The following is a 21,751-nucleotide window of genomic DNA, read 5'->3' as shown; positions in this document are numbered from 1 at the left end:
TGCAGGGGATGCACAGGAAATGGAAGAACTTTTAAAACCCCCTTGTTTGCCAGTTATTTATCCAAGGAAAGACACATGGGGGAGGGGGTTGTTTTTCTGGTGTTGTTTTCTCTTAATGTTGCCCGAATTATGCAAAGGGACCCACAGAACCTGGTTTCTGGTGCTGGGCTTTGATGAGGTCTGGATGGAGGATCCAGACCGGAGGCAGAGGTTGGGAGTCCTTTGATATCTGGTCACAGGCTCATTATCACAGCACCAGATCATTCATTACTGACAACTCACAAAAAACTCTTTATACTGTGAGAAGCTGAGCTTTTGATTTTGGACTTATTTTGGTGACGTAAGCTGGAAAACAAGTCGTGCCAAGGAGGCTGTTTGACTTCTCTCTTCACTCCAGTTTTCCATATTTAGACGCTATCAGGATACCTCTGTAGCTGTTCCCTGGAGCAGCGTTGCTGCAGGAGATAACTCTGCAGCTCAGTTAGAGCTGGCACAGGTGGGGTGCAGTTCTGTCCCTGGCCCCTGGCTGCACTGGGGAACTGCTGAATTGCGGTGGTGGAGCAGATGTGGTGTGTGCGTGCTCCTTGAGGGGGGTTTTGCCCATTTGTTGCCTTTGGTTTGGTTTCTTTTAAACCTCAGTCAGAATTTGCCAGAAACCCAGAGGCTAAGGTAATTTTCCACTCTTTTCTTACCTGTCATTTCGCCTCTATTCTGATTTTTCATTTGACAGGAGCTATTTATTGGATAGTAGCCTATTCTGTTAACAGACAAAATTGCCCTTAATCAATATCCTGGTGTTGAAGTGTTTTGGTTTTTTTTTTCCTGACACATGATGTCAACGGATGTGAACCATTATATGGTGCCAGGGCTTCAGTATTGGCAGAAGAAGCTGAACTAACTAGTAGAAATATTTTCAAAATGGTTGTCATCACAGTGTCCAGGTTTGCATTCCTTCCACAAGTCCAACCAGTGCTTCAGAGCACTCTCACTCTTGAGCAGCTGTCATTCTGTCCTTACAAAAGAACTTTTTTGATATATTGAAATATAATGATCAAGTGTCTTTGCAGAAAACAAGATTTCAGCCTTTAATTTATTTGTGGTGGGGCATCCTGATGCCAGTATATGATTAAGTGCGTGTGCTGTCGTTCACTGAGCATGGGCTGGGACTGGGTCGTCTTTGAGAATGAAACTGTACCTGCTTGGCTTGCAACAGAAAATCTGAAACTTGGAATTAGTCTGTTAGAGTCTTTAGAGTAGGACTGTGTTTTGGGAAGACCTGTTCCTGACAAGCATGCAAAAATCATAACTGCTATCCACTTAACCAGGCTCAGCAGAGAGTAAGTGGGGACACAGGAGTTGTCTCTGAGGCACCTGCATTGTCCTCTGGGCCTGCCCAAAATCTCCTGCTTTTTTTTTTTAATTGAAAACTGTCTAAATGGGAGACTTGCCATTGTTTCCTCCCAGACATGGGGCCTTGATGATGAGCTGCTGAAGGCTGGCTCAGTCCATGTTGCTCTCTATGCAGTACTTCTGTCCTTAGGAGCCATCATGGTATTCATTACAAAAGCCTTTGTGTATTTTAGAGTTTTGACTGTAACAACATTTGTAACCAGAAGGTAATGCAGACTTTTGTATTGCACTGTTACAGGATTTTCTGGGATCTGAAGACCCCAAAGACACAAAGATGCTAATAAAAAAACAAGCAGACTGGGCCAAGAACATCAATGAGCCAAAGGCAGCAGTAGAGATGTACCTCTCTGCCGGCGAGTACATGAAGGCCATAGAGATCAGTGGGGACAACGGCTGGGTGGATATGTAGGTTTTGTGTCACCTCAGAGATAATATAAGAAACCCTCCAATGACTTATTATTAATTCTGCATAATTTTAAAATAAGACAAAATATTTTTGGTATCTGCCTTTGTTTTATATCAGATTGAGTATTTGAAGCACATCTAGAATTAAAAATGTTTTAAAAGTTGCATATGTTTAGAGTGTAGGGCCATAAATATATTACAAAAACAAATGCATTACAGCAGTGAAGAGTATTTATGGGTTCATCTGCAGCACGAGACTGTCTAAAATAGAGATGCCTCCAGCTTCAGTGATCATCACAGCAGTGATTGTACCTGATAGCCCATTGCTGCTGTTTTCAGCTGTTCAGGATAGTCATCTAGTGGGTAGAGAAATCACCTGGAGCGCCGAGTCCCCAGAAATTCTGGGGCTACTCCTGTCACTGGTCATTTCTCCTCGATTTGCAGTAGGTGACACTTTGGGTCATCTGCTGAGCTGCCATAAGATCTTGGCCAGGCTCCTCTGCAAGGCCCCTTGCCTCTGTTTTGCTGTGTGTCACAGAGGTGGTGTTTATTCAGGAGTCTCTTGCTCGGGTTAGGGTTGGGAAGTGTTTCCCATGTTACTTAATCATGGAGGACATGCTCCCTTCCGTCTGTCTGCCCAGCTCTGCACGGAGTCCGACGTATGGACTTGCACACGTGAGTGAAGAGGGAAGAAAGGGGGTTGAGTTTGTAGAAGGAAAAAAAGGCATTTGGAACATTTACTGAAACTGTTTAAATGGTGTTGCATGGTACTACTATTACACTATTTATTAAATGTTAGCTGATTAAAGGTGAAGTTTTGACAGTAATTAAAAGGCGAAGCACGAAGGCAGAATCTGAAACATCTGCCTTCTTTCTGCTGGGTCCAGGTTAATTGAAATTGCTCGAAAACTGGATAAAGCTGAGCGGGAGCCTTTGGACAAGTGTGCCTTCTATTTTAAGCAACTCGATAACCCTGGCTACGCCGCAGAAACCTACATGAAGGTTGGTGACCTGAAAGCATTGGTCCAGCTCCACGTGGACACTCATCACTGGGAAGAAGTAAGTGTGCCCTTGATTTCTGTGTTGAAAACCTCTACTTCTTAACTGTCTCTGGTTGCAACAAAAAAGGAGATGAATGTCTGACTACACCAGCACAGTAGTGAGGGAGAAGCAGGGAGGGAGGCTTCTGTAGAAGGATTCTAAGTATTTCAGTTAATTGTGTATGCCAGCATGTGTTTGGTGGTGGTGTGGTTTTCTGCAAGTGAATCTAAATTGCATTTATAGTGTTACTTCTATTCCTTTAGAAGATGCATTCAGTAAAAATAAAAATATTTTTTGTCTCTTGCTGTGAAATCTACTAAATTTCCTAGATAATCACTTTCAAGTCTCCCTGTTTCAATTCTGTTATTATGCTTAGCTTCTTGTCTTTTGTTGTTGATTGCTTTTTATTTTAAAACACATTAGTTTCATACTGGAGAAAATATGGATTACACTCTCTATTCTGTGTATACTTTATTGTGAATTTGCTTAGAGCTGAAGGATTGATCCCATGGAATATCTAAACCCTTTAACTGTTTAAAGCATGCAGTATTCTAAGAATGAATTTTTTACTTACCTCAGGCATTAGCTCTGAGTGAAAAGCATCCTGAATTCAAAGATGATGTCTATGTCCCTTATGCCCAGTGGCTGGCAGAGAATGATCGATTTGAAGAAGCCCAAAAAGGTGAGAATGGCACTGACAGATGACTCCACATTTGTTCCATACTTCTGCAATACAGAATATGCAGACTCTTCCTTGGAGAGTTTCTTATCAGTGGGATTCAAAACCAAATGTAATCCATGTTTTCAAACTGGTCTTAAAGTAACTGGAAGTCTCCTGATTTTATAGGAAAATGTGATGGATCTATCAAAAATAATGGCATCTAAATACAAGTCCAGATTTTCTATCTTCTTGTATATCTGAGCGTGGCACGTAGCAACAGTATTTGGCATGTAATATGAACTATCTTAATATCATTATTGCTTTCTTAATATCATTATTATCCCACTAGAATTCGAAATATGGCAGCCATCTTTATAAACCTGAGTGAAAAATGTAATTTTTCCTTGTCTTTAGGTACCATGGGATTTGTACAAGTAATATTTTCCCGTTTCTTTAAGGTTTTCGTGGTTCTTGTTAGGTTTATGAAATTACCTTTAAACAGAACTGGCAGCTTTCCATCTTGTGGACAGACTGTAAACTGTTCCAGAGGCAAGGAGCTGTTGCAGTGAGCTCTGTGTGGAGGCAGCAGTGGAGGCAGCAGGGTTTCAGTGCAGCACCTTTGCTCAGGTGCAGCTCCATGTGACAGGTGCACCTGCTGCTTCCTGAGCCAGCTCACATGCAAGTGTGAAACTGCACTGGCTTTAAGGGCCCAGGTGGGAACAAGCCAGGCCTGATCCATCTCCACACAAAACTAGGCTGTGTGTCTTGGCACCAACACTTTGAGCACCTGGTTTAGGGCAGTGTGGTAGTTTGCACTCTCTAAATGCAGGTTGTAGTCTCAGTTTGCTCCACAAAGCTCAGTGCTGCTGTGGCTCAGCAAGTGTAGGTGCCCAGAGCTGGGTGAGCTCGAGATCCTCGTGTGGCTGTGTGAGGTCTGAGCTGAGCTGGCTGCACTCAGGGGCAGCTGTGCTGTGGGGTTGGGTTTTTGGGGGTTGGTTCCCCTTCAGCCCCATTTCTCTCTATGAAGACTTTGTTTGTCAAATGTGTGTTTGCCAAGTGAGAATTCAGGATGTTACTGTGTGCATCAGATAAAGAGGTGCTGTTAGTAAATGACAGAAGGATATAGTCTGAGCTGTACTCTTTCGAAGGATCTAGCATTGCACACCAGAGCACTAACTTTAGACATTAATTTATTGTAGTTTTGAGTGAAGGTGTGGTTTGCAGTGTTTGGAGATCTCTGTTGTTTGTACAGAGATCTAATCATCACAGTATTTTCCCTCTTTTCTTTTTAAAAAACCCGCAGCAACCAGCATCGTACACAATCTGTGAGCTCAAGAGCTGCTGAGACAGTGCAAAAGCCACAAAATACCTACAGATGCTTCTCATGTTCCATTAGCGTCGCTGCTTTCAAGGAGGAAAATACCACTGTATAATCCCTTTTATCCTGCCCTGGATAGACTATTTGATATGGACTGAATAGACTGGTCTCAATTCAGAAACATTAATTTCCATTAATTGATATAATTGCACTGTAAACCTGTCTTTGTTTTGGGTTCTGTAGCGTTTCACAAGGCTGGCAGGCAGACAGAGGCTGTGAAGGTGCTGGAGCAGCTCACGCACAACGCTGTAGTTGAAAGCAGATTTAATGATGCAGCCTATTATTATTGGATGCTTTCTGTGCAGTGCTTAGACATAGCCCAAGGTAAGTCACTGAAAGGAAGTTTGTGCTTGTTACCTTCTCATGCATGTAGACAAACAACTCCTGCACTGATAGCATTGCTGCCACAGCTTCACTGCTGGGTGTTTTGGTCTGGGTTTTTTAATGCTATGCATAACCCGGGCTTGTGCTATTTTTGTAGTCCCCTAGTTTTCCCATGTGCTCATTTAAAACAGATAAACAAACCAGAAACATCAGCAGGCATAAGGCTCCTTCTGAAATCTGGCTGGGATCAAAACTGTGCCTCCTGGGACCAGGTATCCTCCTGCACCTCCCCACCACACCCAACGCCTAGAAGTTGACTGTAGGGTTCATGTGCTAGTAAATAAAAGATTATGTTGGAGAGTAAGATACATCTAGTGTCCAAACATAGGTTGGTGAGGTACTTTACAAATTATTTCTGCCAGCAGTTAAAACTCATTGTTTGCTAGCTGTCATCTTGTCTTCTGAATGTGTTTCACTGGGAGAGAGGTGGAGCCGGCAGTTAATAGGTGTACTTTAGTGATAATGAATGTAAAAGGTTGGGAATACTGCCTTTTGCTTGGTGCTCTAAGTACCTTTGCTTTTCATTCAGCTGATCTGTCACCCCTCAGCTGTTTGAGATGCACGTTTTTCCAAATGGCTTAGTAGTGTATCTGATGTTTGTGAAACAAGTGTTTCAAAACTAATTTTATTTGTAAACTCTGGAGTTCTGGAGGAGGTTTCCAGGGATGCACACCTGGTGCTTTCTGCCTGTAGCTCAGCTATAGCCCCTGGCTGTGTCAAACCACTGACATACTATTCTGTGTTTTGCCATGCTTGTTTTAGACCAGAAGTTTGCTCAGAAAAATAGCAAGTCTGTGCAACATGTGGTTTGCATGGATAGATGGGGCACACTTGACTTGGTACATACCTCCTCTGGAAGTGCTGCTGCTAAAATCATAACAGGCTGTTTTCTTGCAGCTGAGTCTCATAGACTCCTCTGGGAGACTGACACCAAATCCTTTGCCTCCCGCAGAGAATGAACAGCAGAAGACTGAAATGTTGCAGAAGTTTCATCGCTTCCAGCATTTGGCAGAAGTTTACCATGCCTATCACTTCATTCACAGATACACTGTAAGATACTCACTTTAGAATTGTGTATTTATGCTTCCTGAGCTTTTTTCTTAGGGAGTCCAGAAATAACTAGGACTTTTCAGGCAATTAAGTATTGAGTGTAGATCAGTAATACTGTATAGTAACTTTATTTATTTAACTTTACTTCATTATACAGCCTTCAGCTGTACATTCTGTAAAAGAACTTGTGTTGCCTCAGCCCTTCACAGCTGCAGTGCAGTTGGAGCAGGGCTGTGCCTGACTCTGGGAGCAGTTGCTGTGCTGATGGCTGACCTCCTGCACCCAGCCTTTTTGATGGTGGTATCAGTTTGGTCCCACAGTGACCCAAGCCCCTGCTCCTGCAAAGGCCAGGGTCAGCTTTTCCCTTAGTCATGGGAAAACAGGGTTGAACAGAGGAAGGCACCCTAGGGATCCCCAGCCTAGGGCTTCCCACAGGGTGGTTAAGTGTGTCAGTGATACCTCCTCAGGAGTGAGGAGTCCCTGCTAATTACAGCAATTACAGTCATGTTGCCATCGCTGTTGGTAAAATACCTGTTGTAAAAGATTTGAGAACGTTTGCTCTGTGCCCTTGCCCAAAAGACAACTCTGTGCTGTAGAGTCTTTGCTGTTAATCTGCTTCAGACCTCACAGCGCTGGAGACTGTGCACTGTAGCAGTGCAGCCTGGCCTCATTTTTAAATAACCTGTTAAATGTTCTGGTTCAGTTACACGGATCTTTCTGCATGTATCAGGCATGAGCTTTGGTGATAAAGACATGCAAAATCCACTTGCTATATTCTGTCAACACCTCTTTTTGCAACAGCATGAAAGAAACGCAGTACTGGAGATGCCTCATGCTTAGTGATACGAGTTGTTTGTTTTCCAGCTTAGAAATGTTGTGTCTGTGTTTTTCATACCACAGGAAGAGCCTTTCAGCTTCAACTCGCCTGAAACCCTCTTCAATATTTCCAGGTTTCTGCTTCACAGCTTAACAAAGGAGACTCCTTTGGGAATCTCAAAAGTGTATCCTTCTGATACAGTACAAAATCTAGAAATTATCATGTGAGATACATGAAAGGAATAACTGCTATTGGTCCAAGGAAGGGATCTCCTAGAGGGAATCTTCAGTGTCAGCTATTGTTGTCATTAATAGGAACTGACTTTTGTCCCTAAGCAATAAACAGTATCTTCAAACCATTGTATGCTGAGCCACACTAGCTTTTTGTTGTTGCTTTTTTTAATTTTCTTTTTTAATAGTTTTGGAAAGCTGTGCACATCAACTATCATGTAGCTCAAACCACCCGCCCAGTCTGGTGTGTCGTCTGTGTCAGAGGAGCAAGTTCTAGGACACCAGTCACTGCCACAAGATGTTGGCTTTGAATCTCAACAGTATTGTTGCAAAGACACTGAACTGAAGCACGAGGAGGGGAAACCCAGGAGCTTCTGCTTCTCATGAGGCTGGTGTGTGCTGTCTGTCAGGCCAACATCTGCACAGCTTTGTCAGTGCACAGTGAATCTCTGGAGAGTGCTCCATGATTGGGCTGTGTGAAATGCACCTTTCTCTCAGAGATAACCAGAAGGTCACTGGATGCCAGAGGAGGAGAACTGATCATCTTGGTTGCACTTCATTTCTGGCTTTGGATGGGATGTTAAATTTCCTTTTCATAACTTCCTCACAAATGTATAATCTTCCATAAAGTCTTGAATAACGAGCCTTGTGATCAGTAGATCTAAACAGCAGTTACTGTTTCACACTGGTGAAAGGGAAGGACAACCCTTGGTCAGTGGCATGGAGCCCACTCTTTCCAATCACATCAGGTGTATTTACTTGGTGTCAGTGGGTTACTTGTGTTGTAAAGATTTTGGGTCTTTTTTTGGCTTGGGCAAAATTTATGCACCCCAGAATTACTAAAATGTTGCAGATGGAGTCAGAATATTTAACCACAGCAATGTTTATGTAGGGTCAGTTCCTTACCTTGCTAATAAGTGCCCACAGGTGTTTTGATAGTCCTTTCACACATGTTTGTAGATTAAGCTCTGTAAATAGATTTCTCTGGGTAAACCTGTTTGAAGTCCTGGTGTTGGATATGCTTCATTGCACAACTTCTCTGATTAGACAGAGTATTGCATTTTTTCCTAAATGCTGTATGTATTTTTATTCCTTAATTAAATTATAGCAAGACATTACTTGCCCTGGCAAAGCAGAGTAAGGCTCTTGGTGCATATAAACTGGCTCGTCATGCCTATGAGAAGCTTCAGGGACTGCATATCCCAGCCAGGTTCCAGAAATCCTTTGAGCTGGGCAGCCTGACAATCCGATCCAAGCCATTCCATGACAGTGAAGTAAGTTGTAATGTGTTTCATGTTAATCATTAATATGTGGCCTAATCCAAGAATCCGAGTTGCCGTGTGCACAAAAAAAATCTGCAATATATTATGCATGGCTCTGTCACATAATTGTATTTCTGCTGGAAACACAGCCTTTTTATTGTTATTCTTCAGGTCAGACTTCCTTCTGCTCCTGAGAACAAATTAAAATCAGCCCTTGCTTTGTAGGCAGCTTCCATCCTCCCTCTCCTCTCTTGCATCCACCTTCCCCTCTGTCTATTAATTCTTTCAAGCCCTTTTCTCCCCGGTCCACATGCTATTGCTCCACAGTCTTTGTCTCTCTCTCCAGCTGGAGGTCACTTTCATTTGTCCTACTCCTAACACTCCTTCCCTCCTCCCCTCAACCCTTCAATGACCTTCCTTCCTTAAGTCTTATTTTAACACCTTTTCTTCTTTAACTGTAGTTTGGCTCTCTGCAGTGTTCTATAAAGCCATGTTTCAGGGAGTACTCACTAAAAATAAATTGCATTGTGCCAGTGAACATGCACCTGGCCTCTGAAATAATAGAAACACACTCTTAAGAACTGCCTAATATAACTGTGCTGTTGAAGAGAAATGAATTAATTGGAGAACCTAAATTTGACCAAACCCTTAGAGCAAAAAACTTTGCTTCAGTAACCTTCTCTTTGGCTTCTTTTTGTATTGATTTGATGCAGTTTTCTGCTTCTGTTACTGCAAAAGCAAGGTGAAAATTTAATTGTTAGAATGGTGAAGACAGCTATTCTTAATGTGAAAACTTGCTGGTTTGTTAAAAAGGGTAAAGCTTTTTTAGATGTTGAAGGATCTGATTTCACAGCAGTGCTTCTCCAGAGTGGCCCTGGCGTTGTATCGGTGGTGTCAGCCGAAGGAGCCCGTTTGTAATTGAAAACCAAGAGCTGAGGATGTGCCAGTCTGCAGTTACCGTGTTCTCAATGTGTCTTTGCAGGAGCTCCTGCCCCTGTGTTACAGGTGCTCCACCAACAACCCTCTGCTGAATAACCTGGGGAACGTCTGCATTAACTGCAGGCAGCCTTTTGTCTTCTCGGCCTCCTCCTACGGTGCGTTGGGATGGCCCATTTGCTCGTGCTTTGCAAGTAGATAAATGTTAACAGAGTAGACTAGTGCTTAATTTCTTCTCTCTGCAATGTTATTTGGCCAACCAAACGTTCCCTTTACTGTTGTTCAGTTTGAGGCTCTTGTCCGGGGGGCTGTTGGATCTCACTGCAGGGTGCGGGTGCAGCACAGCATTGCCTTATTGCCAGACAATGAATGCATCAAGTGCTCTGTGAATACTGACACAATCCTTTCAGAAGTTCAGGGGGGTTGGTTTGCTGGAATTATATTTTATTTAACTTGTTTCATGAGAGCAAGTGGGCAGAACACCACTGTCATGGAAGCCAGAGGCTATTCGTTGCTGAAGGGGCACAGTATCTGCTGTGAGGCATTTCCTGAGTTCCTGCAGGTCAAACACTTCCTGCCTTTCCCACTCTTTAGAGGTGCTGCATCTGGTTGAGTTCTATGTGGAAGATGGCATCACGGATGAAGAAGCTGTAGCTCTCATAGATCTTGAAGCTCCAAGAGTGAGTAAAAGAGAGAATAAATGGCAAGAGATGATGAGTGACTGTATCCTTTTGATTAGAATTGGTTTCCAGTCCTTATATAGGGAAAAATTAAACAATTTGGAATTTTTTTCCCCGCTTAGGTTTAAACCTCTCTTTTTTTGTCATATGACTGATGTGAGTACAATTACACTGTGTTTCCTTGTTGCATTAGTATAACAACCAAAATATGGTTTAACTAAACCTAATGTTGTCATGAAGCTTTTTCATCAGGACAGTTTGTTTCTAATCATGTGAAATGTTTATTTTTAACAGTGGAATGCTATGCTTTACCTATTCTGTGTGAATCGCTTTCTGTAAAGAATGAGTGGAATCTGGAGTGTGTTGCTTCCAATAACAGCTTCCTTTAGAGGTTACCTTCTCTCAGCCAAGGGAAGCAGCATGGACATTCTTCATAGCTATTGCTGTTGGGATCTGGTTTGAAATGCTTTGGCACCCAGAGCTCCCAGTTGCTGTGGGGGCCATAGAATATGAGGTGCAGAGTGATGCACAAGAACACACAAACTCTGACTGAAGCTGCTCAAAAATGTCCTTTCAATACATTGCTTCCTTTGCTCCGTCAGGAAGGGAGGCAGAGGTGATGTCATGCCTGGCTGTGGTTAGTCCCACTGTTCTACAGCAACTGCAGTGATAAAATTCCCCAGTCACTGGGAATCCCAGCAAGGTCTTCTTGGTATTTTCTGTAATGACCTGGGCACTGTCACAGTTTGAGATACTGTGGAGCAGCAAGGGTACTGGTCCTGCTAGGGTGCTTTCATACTGATTCTGTGAGTGCTGGCTATGGTGAGTACAGCCAGTTTTACAGGAATTCTTGTCCTTCCTTAAGAAATGCATCCAGATGGCCAAAGTTTGAGGCTTGATGACAGTACAGATATTATTGAGGATGATGATCCCTTTACAGCAAAACTGAGCTTTGAGGTAAGAGCTTTACCTGTACCTTCCAGTTGTTTCTTTCTTGCTACCAACAGAAATTATTAGAAAACTTTACTTTACAGTCCATGCCACTCTTCTGGTGTGCATCTGGTACAAAGACGAGAGCTGCAGAGCAGGAGACTGGGAGGATAGCCCTTGAGAGGGAAAGGGATTTACCAGTTAGCTCCTCTCTTCAAAAAACAAAACAAAACAAAAAATCAAAAAGAAACAAAGCAACAAAATCCACACAAAAACCCCAACACAAACTCCACAAAACAACAAAGATGTTTGGAATTTTGTTTTCTCACCATGCACTGGTACAGCAGAGCTGTCCCATGGGGTACAAGCAGCACATCTGTAGAGCAGGCCTTACTGTGAGGGTTTCATAAAAACTCTGGGCACGGCTGTTATTTCCAGGGAATTGTAAAGGGATCCATTGAAGGGATAATGGAAGCTCACTGGAACCAGATGTGGCTGGATGCTGCTGTCGCTGAAGGTGTTGGTGACAGCGACAGAGAGTTTGGTGGGACAGGTCTTGGGCCAGTCCTACATGAGCATCTTCTGCTGAATTTTACTTTGCTTCTTACAACAACTTATGAATCCTCAAAGGGCCTTGCAGTTGGTAACCGCAGTTCTCTCAACCTGCTCTCCTGCAGCAGGGAGGCTCCGAGTTCGTGCCGGTGGTGGTGAACCGCGCTGTGCTGCGGTCGATGAGCCGGCGGGACGTGCTGGTCAAGCGCTGGCCGCAGCCGCTGCGCTGGCAGTACTACCGCTCCCTGCTGCCCGACGCCTCCATCACCATGTGTCCATCCTGCTTTCAGGTACTGTTTTCGTGGAGAAGTTTAAAAACCACCCAAAAAGCCCTGTCCAGAACCCAATGGCTGAAACAATGCTAATCATCAAAACCTCATGCTCTAACATGTATTCAGCAAATTCCTGATTGAGGTAGAGACAGAGCAATGAAACCCCAACTCAGAGCTATGTGATGCACAGAGCTACCTTGGCAGTAGCTGAATTTGAGAAGTTGTCCTGACAGCAAGTCAGAGCCTCTTGAGCAAACCTTGGCTGACCAACAGAAGCTGGTTTGTATTTATTTCCTTTTGCTCTGTCTCTGTGACTTGGAGCCTGGTCTAGCAAGGAAGATCAGTCAGTCACTAAGTTATCTTGTGGTTCAGCCCTGCTCCAGCCTCACTCAGGAATGGGTTTTTGAAATGCTGGAATTCAGTCATGTTTGCTTACACAGAAATTGTCTAATTGTTGTCCTTCCTTCAAAAGTAGTTGATGGGTTTGTGCCTCCTCAGCACCACTGGCAGAGGTCTGTGAAGTGCTCACTGCTCTGTTCCAGCTGTAGCATTCAGGCAATTGAAACGGAGAGAACCAATCTCTCTGATGGTGGTTTCAGAATATTTGTGCTGTAGAGCACCCATTGAGCTCAGATTGCACTTTTTTTGAGCAGGGCACAGGCTAACTTGTGCTAAATCTGTTTCTAATTAACAGATGTTTCACACAGAAGACTATGAGCTCCTCATACTCCAGCATAATTGTTGTCCGTTCTGTCGACGGAGAAGAGATGAGTCAAACCAATGAAGGAAACCAGTCTTTCATCTCAACAACAGTCTCTCCTGTTGGCTTGGCAAAACACTTCTTAGATCCATAAAGCTTTCCTAACGACTTAGGAAAGTCAGTCATCTTGCTCTATTTTGTTTGTAAGAGTTGAAGACATGTAACTATTTTTTTAAATTAAAATGTCTGTTGTTTGTGAATGTGCTTTGCATTTCCCAGGCAAGCAGCTGAAGTGCCATAGAATTTTGCAGGAATGTTTCTAGGGTCAAGTTCAGACTTTAATTGTTTTTACTCCAGATTATGTTAGGATTTGATTTGCTTCTTAATACACACCTGTTATTGACAGATCTTCAAATAAATGGGACTGTTTTTCACTACTCTTTGTCTTGGAATTTGCTATAGTGCTCCTGCTTCTGATCTTAAATTTCTTTTCCCTTTCTATTCAATTTAGGCAAGAAGAGAGTTAAAATGTAGAGCCCTTCAAGTGTAATCTGTAGAGTTCCAGCTGCTCTTGGCACTGGGGGCATCTCACAGCCACCCTGGGGTGGGGAATGGTTCAGTCTCTGTGGAATTCACCTGGTTAAAGTGCAGGATGTCAGGTTGTGCATACCTGAGCATACCTCTGACCGTTCCTGAGCTCCCACCATCCCTTGGCCACAGTGCTGCCATGGAGGGGTGTGCTAAGGGAGTGCTGCTGAGCAGGGTGTCCCCAGCACTGTGTCAGTCTGCAGCTGAGGGCGAGCCACGTGTGCAGGTGGGGGGACACGGACCTGCTGCCTTCTGCTCCAGCCCCTTGCAGAGGCACGAGACACGGGGAGTCAGTCCCAGGCAGCTCCTATGTTGGCTCACTCTCCCCACAGGACTGGGCAGGAAATAGGAGAGCAAAAGCCAAGAAGCTCCTGGGTTGAGTTAAATACAGTTTAATGGTTGAAGCAGAGCTCTGCGTGCAAGCAAAGCAAAGCAAGAAGGAATTTATTCTCTGCTTCCTGGAGAGCAGGGCCCAGACTGAGTAACCATCACTTGGGAAGGCAAACACCACAAACACAACATCCTCCCTTCTTCCTCCTTTCCCTGAGCTTTTATTTTGGAGCATGACATCATCTGGAGCGGGACAGCCCTTTGGGCAGTTGTCCCAGTTCTGTTGCTCCCTGCCCCCTGCCCAGCTCTGGCCTATTCCTGAGGGAGACAGAGCAGGGAAAAAGGAAATCCCAGTGCTGTGCAGGCACCTCTCAGCCCCAGCTACAGCACTGGTGTGTTCCCAGCATTGGTTTGGACACCAAAGCACAGCACTCCACACTGCTGTGAGGGAAGTGAGCTCCATGCCAGCCACACCAACGTACCCCTCAGGATGGTCACAGTCATTTCCCAGCAGCAGAAAGATTCCTGAAGGTAACTGGCTGGGCTGGAGCTGGGAGGCAATAGGTCTCTTGCCTTGAAACCAGTATAAAACTGTGCCCGTGTTGCCACGAGTTCTGTTGTGATGGCAGCCTGTCTGTCCCAGCCTGCCTTTGCCCTGAGTGGGAAAGGACACGGTACCGTCTCAAGCGACAGGTGTTTGGTGCTGGCAGAGCAGCTCCCACGGGAGCAGCACCTTGCCTGTGAAATGGGATGTCTCTGCTCAAGTACCTCTGGAAAGGGAGAGCCTGCAATGGCATGGCCGGATTTCCGAGGCCCTCAGTGGTTCCTGACCAAGTTTGCTTAATTTACCACTTTAAAAACATTCTGTTCTAATTACAGCTCTCTGCTTTCTAACTCAGCTGTCACTGTTTGCAGTGAAGACTCTGCTACTGACACAGATAAACAATGCTGTTTGAGATGCAAGCCAGGGTGGAATTCGGTTCCTTCTCCTGGAACTGAGCTGGTTGTGCAGAGCCAGTGGGAATGAAAAATTATAAAAATAAAGAGAAAGGGTTTGCTGTGACACAGACACAAAACAGATCAAGCAAGGAAGCTTTTTTTTTTTTAAATAACCAACTCTGTGAATACACAAAGTCTAGCTTTGAAAAACCTATTGGGCTTTTCTGTGCAGGAACAGTCAGATCTCACATCTCATACATGTGAGACAAGGTGTTCTAGTCCAGGCTTCCCTGTGCCATGGAGCCTCCCGGCTGACTTCATGCTGAGGCGTCCCTGGAGCTACAAGAGGTCCCACCACTGTGCTTTGGTTAGAAGCTGTTGTGAGCAATTTGTCCCATTCCTCTACCTCATTGCTGCCTGCCTGTCCCACTGCTGCATCCAGTGGTGACGCACACCAGCCTAAGCTCCGTGCAGCAGCTGCTACCTCAGCAGTGGCTTATTGCATCAGCTTAAGGTGTATTGGGAAATAAACCTTTAATCCTTGTGTGCCCACGTACAAGTGTGAACAGCTGCATTTGCACTTAGAGTGGCACTGCTCTGGCCTTGGCAACAAGTGTGAGAAGTTAATTGAGAGGGGCTTAGGGTGAGCAGAGTATGTTAAGGTAAGGAAGACCTCTTGGACTGTCCAGAGAGCATGGCCTGCGTTGGGCTGCAGCCAGCCAGGTCTACCCTCGTCTGTGGTGCCAGCACTCCAGCTCTTTTACCCCCTCTCTGCTTAAAGGGAAGGTTTCCCAGCTTGGTCTCTGCTTTAGAGAGGTACAGTGCTTTGTGCTTTTTTCTGTTAAACTTTTTGCTAAACCAAATCACAGGGAACACTGGTGAAAACTAGGCCAGAACTGGAGGAAGTTTATTAAGGCCAAGAGGACGTGAGTTTCTGCCCACCTCACACCCATGAGCTCCAGCAGCTCTGGCACATCCTCCTGTGCTGGATGAGACCCTCATGTTCAGCTGCTCCTGGCTGTGAGGAATGCTCAGCTCAGCCCCAAATGCAGCCAGAACAGCGAGGGGAGGTGGGTGCTCAGCTCCCTTTCAGCCTTCATCACATGCCAAGGGGCAGAGCAAACAGCTCTTGTCTGGCCTCCACAGGGGAACCAGCTGGTGCCTGCCTGCCAGCTGGAATGTTAGCGACTGCTAGTGAGAAAGGTGGTAAACAGTGGGTGGAAAAAAAGAGAAGAGATGGAGAAAATAGCTTTGGAGCTTAAAAGATTAATCACAATGTTGTGAACTGTGAGGAACCTCCAGAAGAGAACTCCTCTGTGGTTGGCTCCTTGTGCTCACCCCCTGTACGTGTTGTCTCATTGCCTCTGAAAAATTGAGACAATATGTAACTCATCTGCTGTTTGGCACAAAGAATGTTTCAAGCACAATCGAGTTCACTGAGTGGGCAGGCAGAGAGACATGAAAGACTGAAGTTTGATGGCTATACAAAGTTTGAGGAGACTGAAGATGTCTGTTACCCAGCATATGAGGTTGGGTGTTGGCTTCAGCTCTGAACTGCCCATCAGTGCCCTGGTCCAGCAGCATTCTCAGCACCAGTGCAGAACGACTGCAGTCCAGGACAGATGGACTAGGTTACTTATTAGGTGTTACCAATGAAGTTGGCATGACTCAAACCACGCACAAAGCCAGGCACAAAGGAGATGGTACAACTGGTAACCCGCCATCGGGGCCAGTGTTTCACAGTGGTGGTCAAAACTCTGCAGCCAAATCTTGAACAGAAAGAGAGGTGGCTGGAACATGTGGAAGAAGAGTTGGTGACATTGCCTTCTGCAGCCTCCCACAGGGACTAGCGGTTGTGGGGGTGATGGATCTCCAGTGGGGACTGGCTGGTGTCATGGACCCACATTCCCCTTGTGAGAATGGGGCTGGGACACCCCTCTGTCACTGAGGGATCGCACACACCACACCTGTCCAGCCCAGCCACCATCTGCAGCCCCCAAACCCACAGTCCTGGGGTGTGAACCACACACATCCCTCTTGTTAGCAGGGGATGGAAAAGAGAGCAGAGCCTTGTAAGCAGAGCTGCTGCCTGGTTTGACCCCCCCCAAATGAAAGGTGAGGTGCAGAGCTACCTCTTTATATGTGACCATGAGCCATGGTTTCCAACAATGACAGTGAGGGCCAGAAACAGGTGTCACCTTAACACCTTCCCAGGAAAGCCAATTACCCCTGGATGATTATGATTAATAATTCTCTAAACCCTAATCGCGCTGACACCGGTGTCCAGGGCTTACCCCGGGGGCACTTTATAAGAGGTGCCCTGTGGAGGGGAGTGTAGCCGCTTCTCCTGGGGGTGACAGTGAAGGCTGAGAGGTGGCGGGAGCTCCACTTCAGAGTCGATTCCCCTGTGCACAAAAGAACCCCCTAAGTAAGAGCGAAAGGCACCTCACGAACCACAACCATGAATGGGACAGAAGGCCAAGACTTCTACGTGCCCATGTCCAACAAGACCGGGGTGGTGCGGAGCCCCTTCGAGTACCCCCAGTACTACCTGGCTGAGCCCTGGAAGTTCTCAGCACTAGCTGCCTACATGTTCATGCTGATCCTGCTCGGCTTCCCCATCAACTTCCTCACGCTCTACGTCACTATCCAGCATAAGAAGCTCCGGACACCTCTAAACTACATCCTCCTGAACCTGGCGGTCGCTGACCTCTTCATGGTCTTTGGAGGCTTCACGACCACCATGTACACCTCGATGAACGGGTACTTTGTCTTTGGAGTAACAGGGTGTTACATTGAAGGCTTCTTTGCCACACTGGGAGGTAAGTTTTCCAAATATTCAGAAGTCTCCTGCCAGGAATTGCCCCAGATTTTAGGAGTGGGAGGGAAGACACACAGATGATCTTGGAAGAATATGGTACCTGGAAGGTCTGCTGCTGCTGTGGGTCGAGGCCATTGCCACGTTTCTGGGTGGGAGGCGAAGAAAGTGACAAATGACACTTGTTTTTTTAACCTTCTTTTGGGAGCCAGTATCAGTTCTCAGTATCCTGAGAACCACAGTGCAGCAATGAAAAGCCGCCAGTAGCAGATTTTGCAGTTGTCGGATTTGCACATCTCCTTGGCTCACTTTCTGAGTCAAGAGATGACAGTTTTGTTCCTCCTGTTTGCGAGTCTGTTCCTCCAGTTTCATGAGCACTGGTGTGGTGCACAGTGGTGCAGGCAAGCAGAGCTGGCTCTCCTCCCCATGCCAGCCAGGCTTGGACCCAAACAGATGTTAAACAGAAATTGTGTGTATAAAAATGCTCTCCTCCATTTAGCTCAGTCTTCAGCCACAGCTACTGCTTTACTGGTTTGATCCTTCTGGCACAAGTTTCCGAGGAAGCTGTGGGTAGAAAGGGGAAATCCTGAGATGACAGGCACTCGCTGCATCTCAGAGTGTGGCAGTAGGCTTGCAGGTGCAGGTGCTGTCTGAGCTGAATGGTGGGATCCAGCCATGGATCTCAAAACATAGCAGCAAAGTGGTTCCCGTGGGTAAGCAGTGCAGTGAGGAGGGGTCTTCTCACACTGTCCTATCGCATCTGCACTTGACCTTTGTTCATTTCTTTCCAAACCCTTGGTGGACAGCTGCCAGGAGCTGTCCTCAGGAACATCAGTCTGAGGAGGCTTCATGCTGCCATCACAGTATTTTTCTCTTCCTGTTGCTCAAAGTCCCTGTGTCCCTCTCTGTCCCCTCCCTGGTGCAGGTGAAATTGGTCTCTGGTCACTGGTGGTCCTGGCTATCGAAAGATACGTAGTGGTCTGCAAGCCCATGAGCAACTTCCGTTTTGGGGAGAACCACGCCATCATGGGGGTTGCCTTCTCCTGGATCATGGCCTTGGCATGTGCGGCTCCCCCGCTCTTCGGCTGGTCCAGGTAGGGGGGGCACCAGGCCCAGTGCAGGGGGCGTGGGAGCCTGGCTGGCGGCTTGGCTGTGTCTTCCAGCCTATCTCCTCTGCTGGGCACTGACCTGCTGGGCTCACCTTGCAGGTACATCCCCGAGGGCATGCAGTGCTCATGTGGGATCGACTATTACACTCTGAAGCCAGAGGTCAACAACGAATCTTTTGTCATCTACATGTTTGTGGTTCACTTCATGATCCCGCTTGCAATCATTTTCTTCTGCTACGGGAACCTGGTTTGCACCGTCAAGGAGGTGGGTATCTGCCAGTGACAGTGAGCCGAGGGCCATCTCCATCCCCAGTGCTGGCAAAGGGCCCACACCAGGTTCCAGACTGGTGATGGGGAGGGCCTTCCAAGGGCCAAGCTGGTCCTCCATGAAGAGGGAAAGAGCAAATTCCAGATGCGCAGCTTGACTTCCATGAGCCCTCACCCCACATCCCCACCTGGCTCCATTACATTTCCATTTCCTTCCGCCCACAGGCTGCTGCCCAGCAGCAGGAGTCTGCCACCACCCAGAAGGCAGAAAAAGAAGTAACCCGCATGGTCATCATCATGGTCATTTCCTTCCTGATCTGCTGGGTCCCCTATGCCAGTGTCGCGTTCTACATCTTCACCAACCAAGGATCAGACTTTGGGCCCATCTTCATGACCATCCCGGCGTTCTTCGCCAAGAGCTCCTCCATCTACAACCCTGTCATCTACATCGTAATGAACAAACAGGTAAGTGGCAGGGGGTGAGACAACTCCTTTTTTGTGTTTCAGTTTATAACACCTGGCAGAGAGTTACGGCATCTCAAGCTGCCAGTGGGCTGGAGGGGGGGTTGTTTCCAGGTGATCTCATCCTGGTACATGGGAGGGTGACTGTGCAGCTCAGCCTTGGCATTGCATAAATCTCATGAATGCAAGGCCATCCAGCCTGAAATGATGCAGGTGCTGCATTGATGGAGGAGCCAGGGCTTTGGCAGGCAGGGCTGGCAGCAGCCAGTGGGGCAGGAGACTCCATTGGTGTGGTGCCTCCTGTGCTGTGGTGCTGGGGGCTTCCAAGCACCTCTGCTGAACTTGGAGACAGCCCTGTGGGCAGAGCTGCCCGGTGTCCGCCTGCCTCACACTGGGCTTCCCTCTCTCCCAGTTCCGTAACTGCATGATCACAACCCTCTGCTGTGGCAAGAACCCGCTGGGAGATGAGGACACGTCTGCTGGCAAGACAGACACCTCCTCCGTCTCCACCAGCCAGGTCTCTCCTGCGTAGGCCCCACCTGGGCCAGTCCCTGGGGTGCATGAACTTAGTCCCACTGCTGTCACCACCTGCCCCTGCTTCGCCACGGCCAAGGCCCTGTGGGGCAGGCTCCTCTCTCCTGGCACTAGGAACCCTGGGAACAAGGCTGAAAATGTGTACACACGTTTTGTAATTAAAATGCAAAGATTTAGCTCCTCTGGCGTATATCCGTGAGTTTCTGTTGAGTTGCTGAGAGCTCGTGGCCCTGCTCTGAGTGCAGATCCTGGGGCGGACAGCCCTGCCATGCCCGGGCCGTGGCAGAGCTGCCCTCGCCTCTCTCTCCCCACCTTGACGCCCGGCCAGGGCACGTCCTGCCTCTGCTGCTGCTGGGGCCACCTCCCGTCTCTGCTGCCGGAGATGAATCCCAGCCAGTGTCACACAGCCGCTCGGTCCTGCCGCGCTCCAGCTGCCCGGAGCAGGTTTGGCTGCGTCGAGGTGCCCCCGGCCCTGCCAGGTGCTACCGAATTCAGCCCTGCCCCACCTCCAGCCTGTCAGAAGCCCACGGAGGCGCTGCGTCCCCTCCAGGGGACAGCACAACACCGGTGCACGTGGGCCCTCCTGTGCTGCAGCGGTGAAGGTCGTGGATCCTGCCCAGCAGGCAGGAGCACGGAGGGCCCTGCCGGCACAGCACGGCACGGCACGGCACGGCACAGCACGGCACGGCACGGCACGGCACAGCACGGCACGGCACGGCACAGCACGGCACGGCACGGCACAGCACGGCACGGCACGGCACAGCACAGCACGGCACGGCACGGCATAGCATGGCACGGCATAGCACGTGGACAGAGCTTGCACCCTCAGCAGCAGCCGCGCTCCTCGTCCCCCAGCACTCTTTCCCACAGTTCCATCCATCATCCTTAGGCATCTTTGGACCCCCTGGGCCAAGCCCCCAGCACACTCCCCCGCACCCCTCTCCATTTCGGCTGCGGTCAGTTTGGCCTCGGCCCAAGAGGAGGTTTTGGGCAGCTCCTGTGCTGTCGAGGCTCGCCGGGTGCAGGGCTGAGCTCCTCCCGCGCCGCAGCAGGCAGCACCCAGCAGCATATGGCTCAGTGATGCCAACATATGTTCGAAGCACTACAAGATGGCATATTGCAATTGTAGCACTGTTCTTCATTTTTATTTTTAGCTCAGTTACACAAATAAGATGTTTTTCTTGCTGTTCAGTGTTATCAACATTTGAAACTATTTTTGTACATTATTATCCTCTCTGATTTCTAATCCTATGCAGCTTTGCAAGGACTAATAGGCAACGTATAGAGCCCATGCAAGTTAAACCCTTAATAAAGAGCAATTTGCAAGTACAATTCTCTCATTATTTTTTTTATCCATACTTCTGCATATTCAGTGAAATCTAAGGATTAGAGTTTTATGAATAATTCAGTGTTTAGGCTGATGTCTGATTCATGTACTTCAAATCTAGGAGGTGGTTTTGGAGGGAAGAGGAGGAAGGATTTGGTGTTTATTTGCTGTCCATGAGGCTGTGCTCCAGAGGAGTGTGGCAATGCCTGGCACCGCAGCTCGCCTGCCCGTGCAGGACCAGCCCCAGCACACAGCCTGGCCCCGAGCCTGCGGGCTGTCACTCCTCACTGTGCCCAGCCCTACAGCTACTGCTGGTGGTGCTGGTGGCAAGCAAGGGTTTGGGACCCCCCTGCCAGCTCAGCTGGGTACCAGAGGCATCACAGAGCTGCCAGAGAGGTGATGGATGGATCCAGGTGGAAGATGGTGCCAGGCCCTGCCTCCTTCCAGTGTCCCCACTGTCCGCTTCCTGGGGAATTTGGAAATGGACTGGAAATGGAGCAGGGAGCAGGCTGGTGCTGCTGGTCTGGGGGGAACTGGGCATGTGGTGCTCCAGGCATTCGGTCTCTCTCCCAGCTGCCAGACTTGTCTCCGGCTGCCACCTCAGCCAGATCTGGCCCCCAGGCTCAAGTGGTGGGCACAGACCTTGATGAAGGTCTCTGTGGGCAGTAG

The 21,751-nt window shown here is 47.5% G+C and overlaps 2 protein-coding genes across 4 annotated transcripts in view; both read left to right on the top strand.

The window, feature by feature from the left end:
• IFT122 (intraflagellar transport 122) overlaps positions 1–13,145 on the top strand; it is a 31,245-nt gene extending 18,100 nt beyond the window's left edge. For 2 of the 3 annotated variants that reach the window (XM_064667077.1, XM_064667079.1), the window contains 12 exons: positions 1,649–1,815; positions 2,703–2,874; positions 3,436–3,538; positions 5,079–5,219; positions 6,232–6,329; positions 7,230–7,330; positions 8,485–8,650; positions 9,621–9,732; positions 10,169–10,297; positions 11,132–11,211; positions 11,862–12,026; positions 12,703–13,145. In XM_064667077.1, coding sequence (XP_064523147.1) covers positions 1,649–1,815; positions 2,703–2,874; positions 3,436–3,538; positions 5,079–5,219; positions 6,232–6,329; positions 7,230–7,330; positions 8,485–8,650; positions 9,621–9,732; positions 10,169–10,297; positions 11,132–11,211; positions 11,862–12,026; positions 12,703–12,792 — 1,524 coding nt within the window. In that variant the 3' untranslated portion in view covers positions 12,793–13,145. The remainder of the gene's footprint in view (positions 1–1,648; positions 1,816–2,702; positions 2,875–3,435; positions 3,539–5,078; positions 5,220–6,231; positions 6,330–7,229; positions 7,331–8,484; positions 8,651–9,620; positions 9,733–10,168; positions 10,298–11,131; positions 11,212–11,861; positions 12,027–12,702) is intronic. The other variant, XM_064667078.1, reaches the window with a different exon arrangement.
• Positions 13,146–17,026: 3,881 nt separating this feature from the next.
• RHO (rhodopsin) lies at positions 17,027–19,942 on the top strand. The gene is made up of 5 exons (XM_064667106.1): positions 17,027–17,387; positions 18,309–18,477; positions 18,592–18,757; positions 18,985–19,224; positions 19,634–19,942. The coding sequence occupies exons 1-5, from the start codon at positions 17,027–17,029 to the stop codon at positions 19,751–19,753; spliced, it is 1,056 nt and encodes a 351-aa protein (XP_064523176.1). The 3' UTR covers positions 19,754–19,942.
• Positions 19,943–21,751: the final 1,809 nt, after the last annotated feature.

The sequence above is a fragment of the Pseudopipra pipra genome, chromosome 11 (genome assembly GCF_036250125.1).
Source record: "Pseudopipra pipra isolate bDixPip1 chromosome 11, bDixPip1.hap1, whole genome shotgun sequence".
In the NCBI taxonomy this organism is placed as follows: Eukaryota; Metazoa; Chordata; class Aves; order Passeriformes; family Pipridae; genus Pseudopipra; species Pseudopipra pipra.
The sequence above is the reverse complement of the archived record's forward strand: the minus strand, read 5'-3'. Positions and strand labels throughout refer to the sequence as shown.

Coding starts and splice junctions, on each gene's coding strand:
- RHO (XM_064667106.1), top strand. CDS start 17,027: ATGAATGGGACAGAAGGCCAAGACTTCTACGTGCCCATGTCCAACAAG. Junction 17,388..18,308: donor CTTCTTTGCCACACTGGGAG/GTAAGTTTTCCA, acceptor TCCCTGGTGCAG/GTGAAATTGGTCTCTGGTCA. Junction 18,758..18,984: donor TGGTTTGCACCGTCAAGGAG/GTGGGTATCTGC, acceptor TTCCGCCCACAG/GCTGCTGCCCAGCAGCAGGA.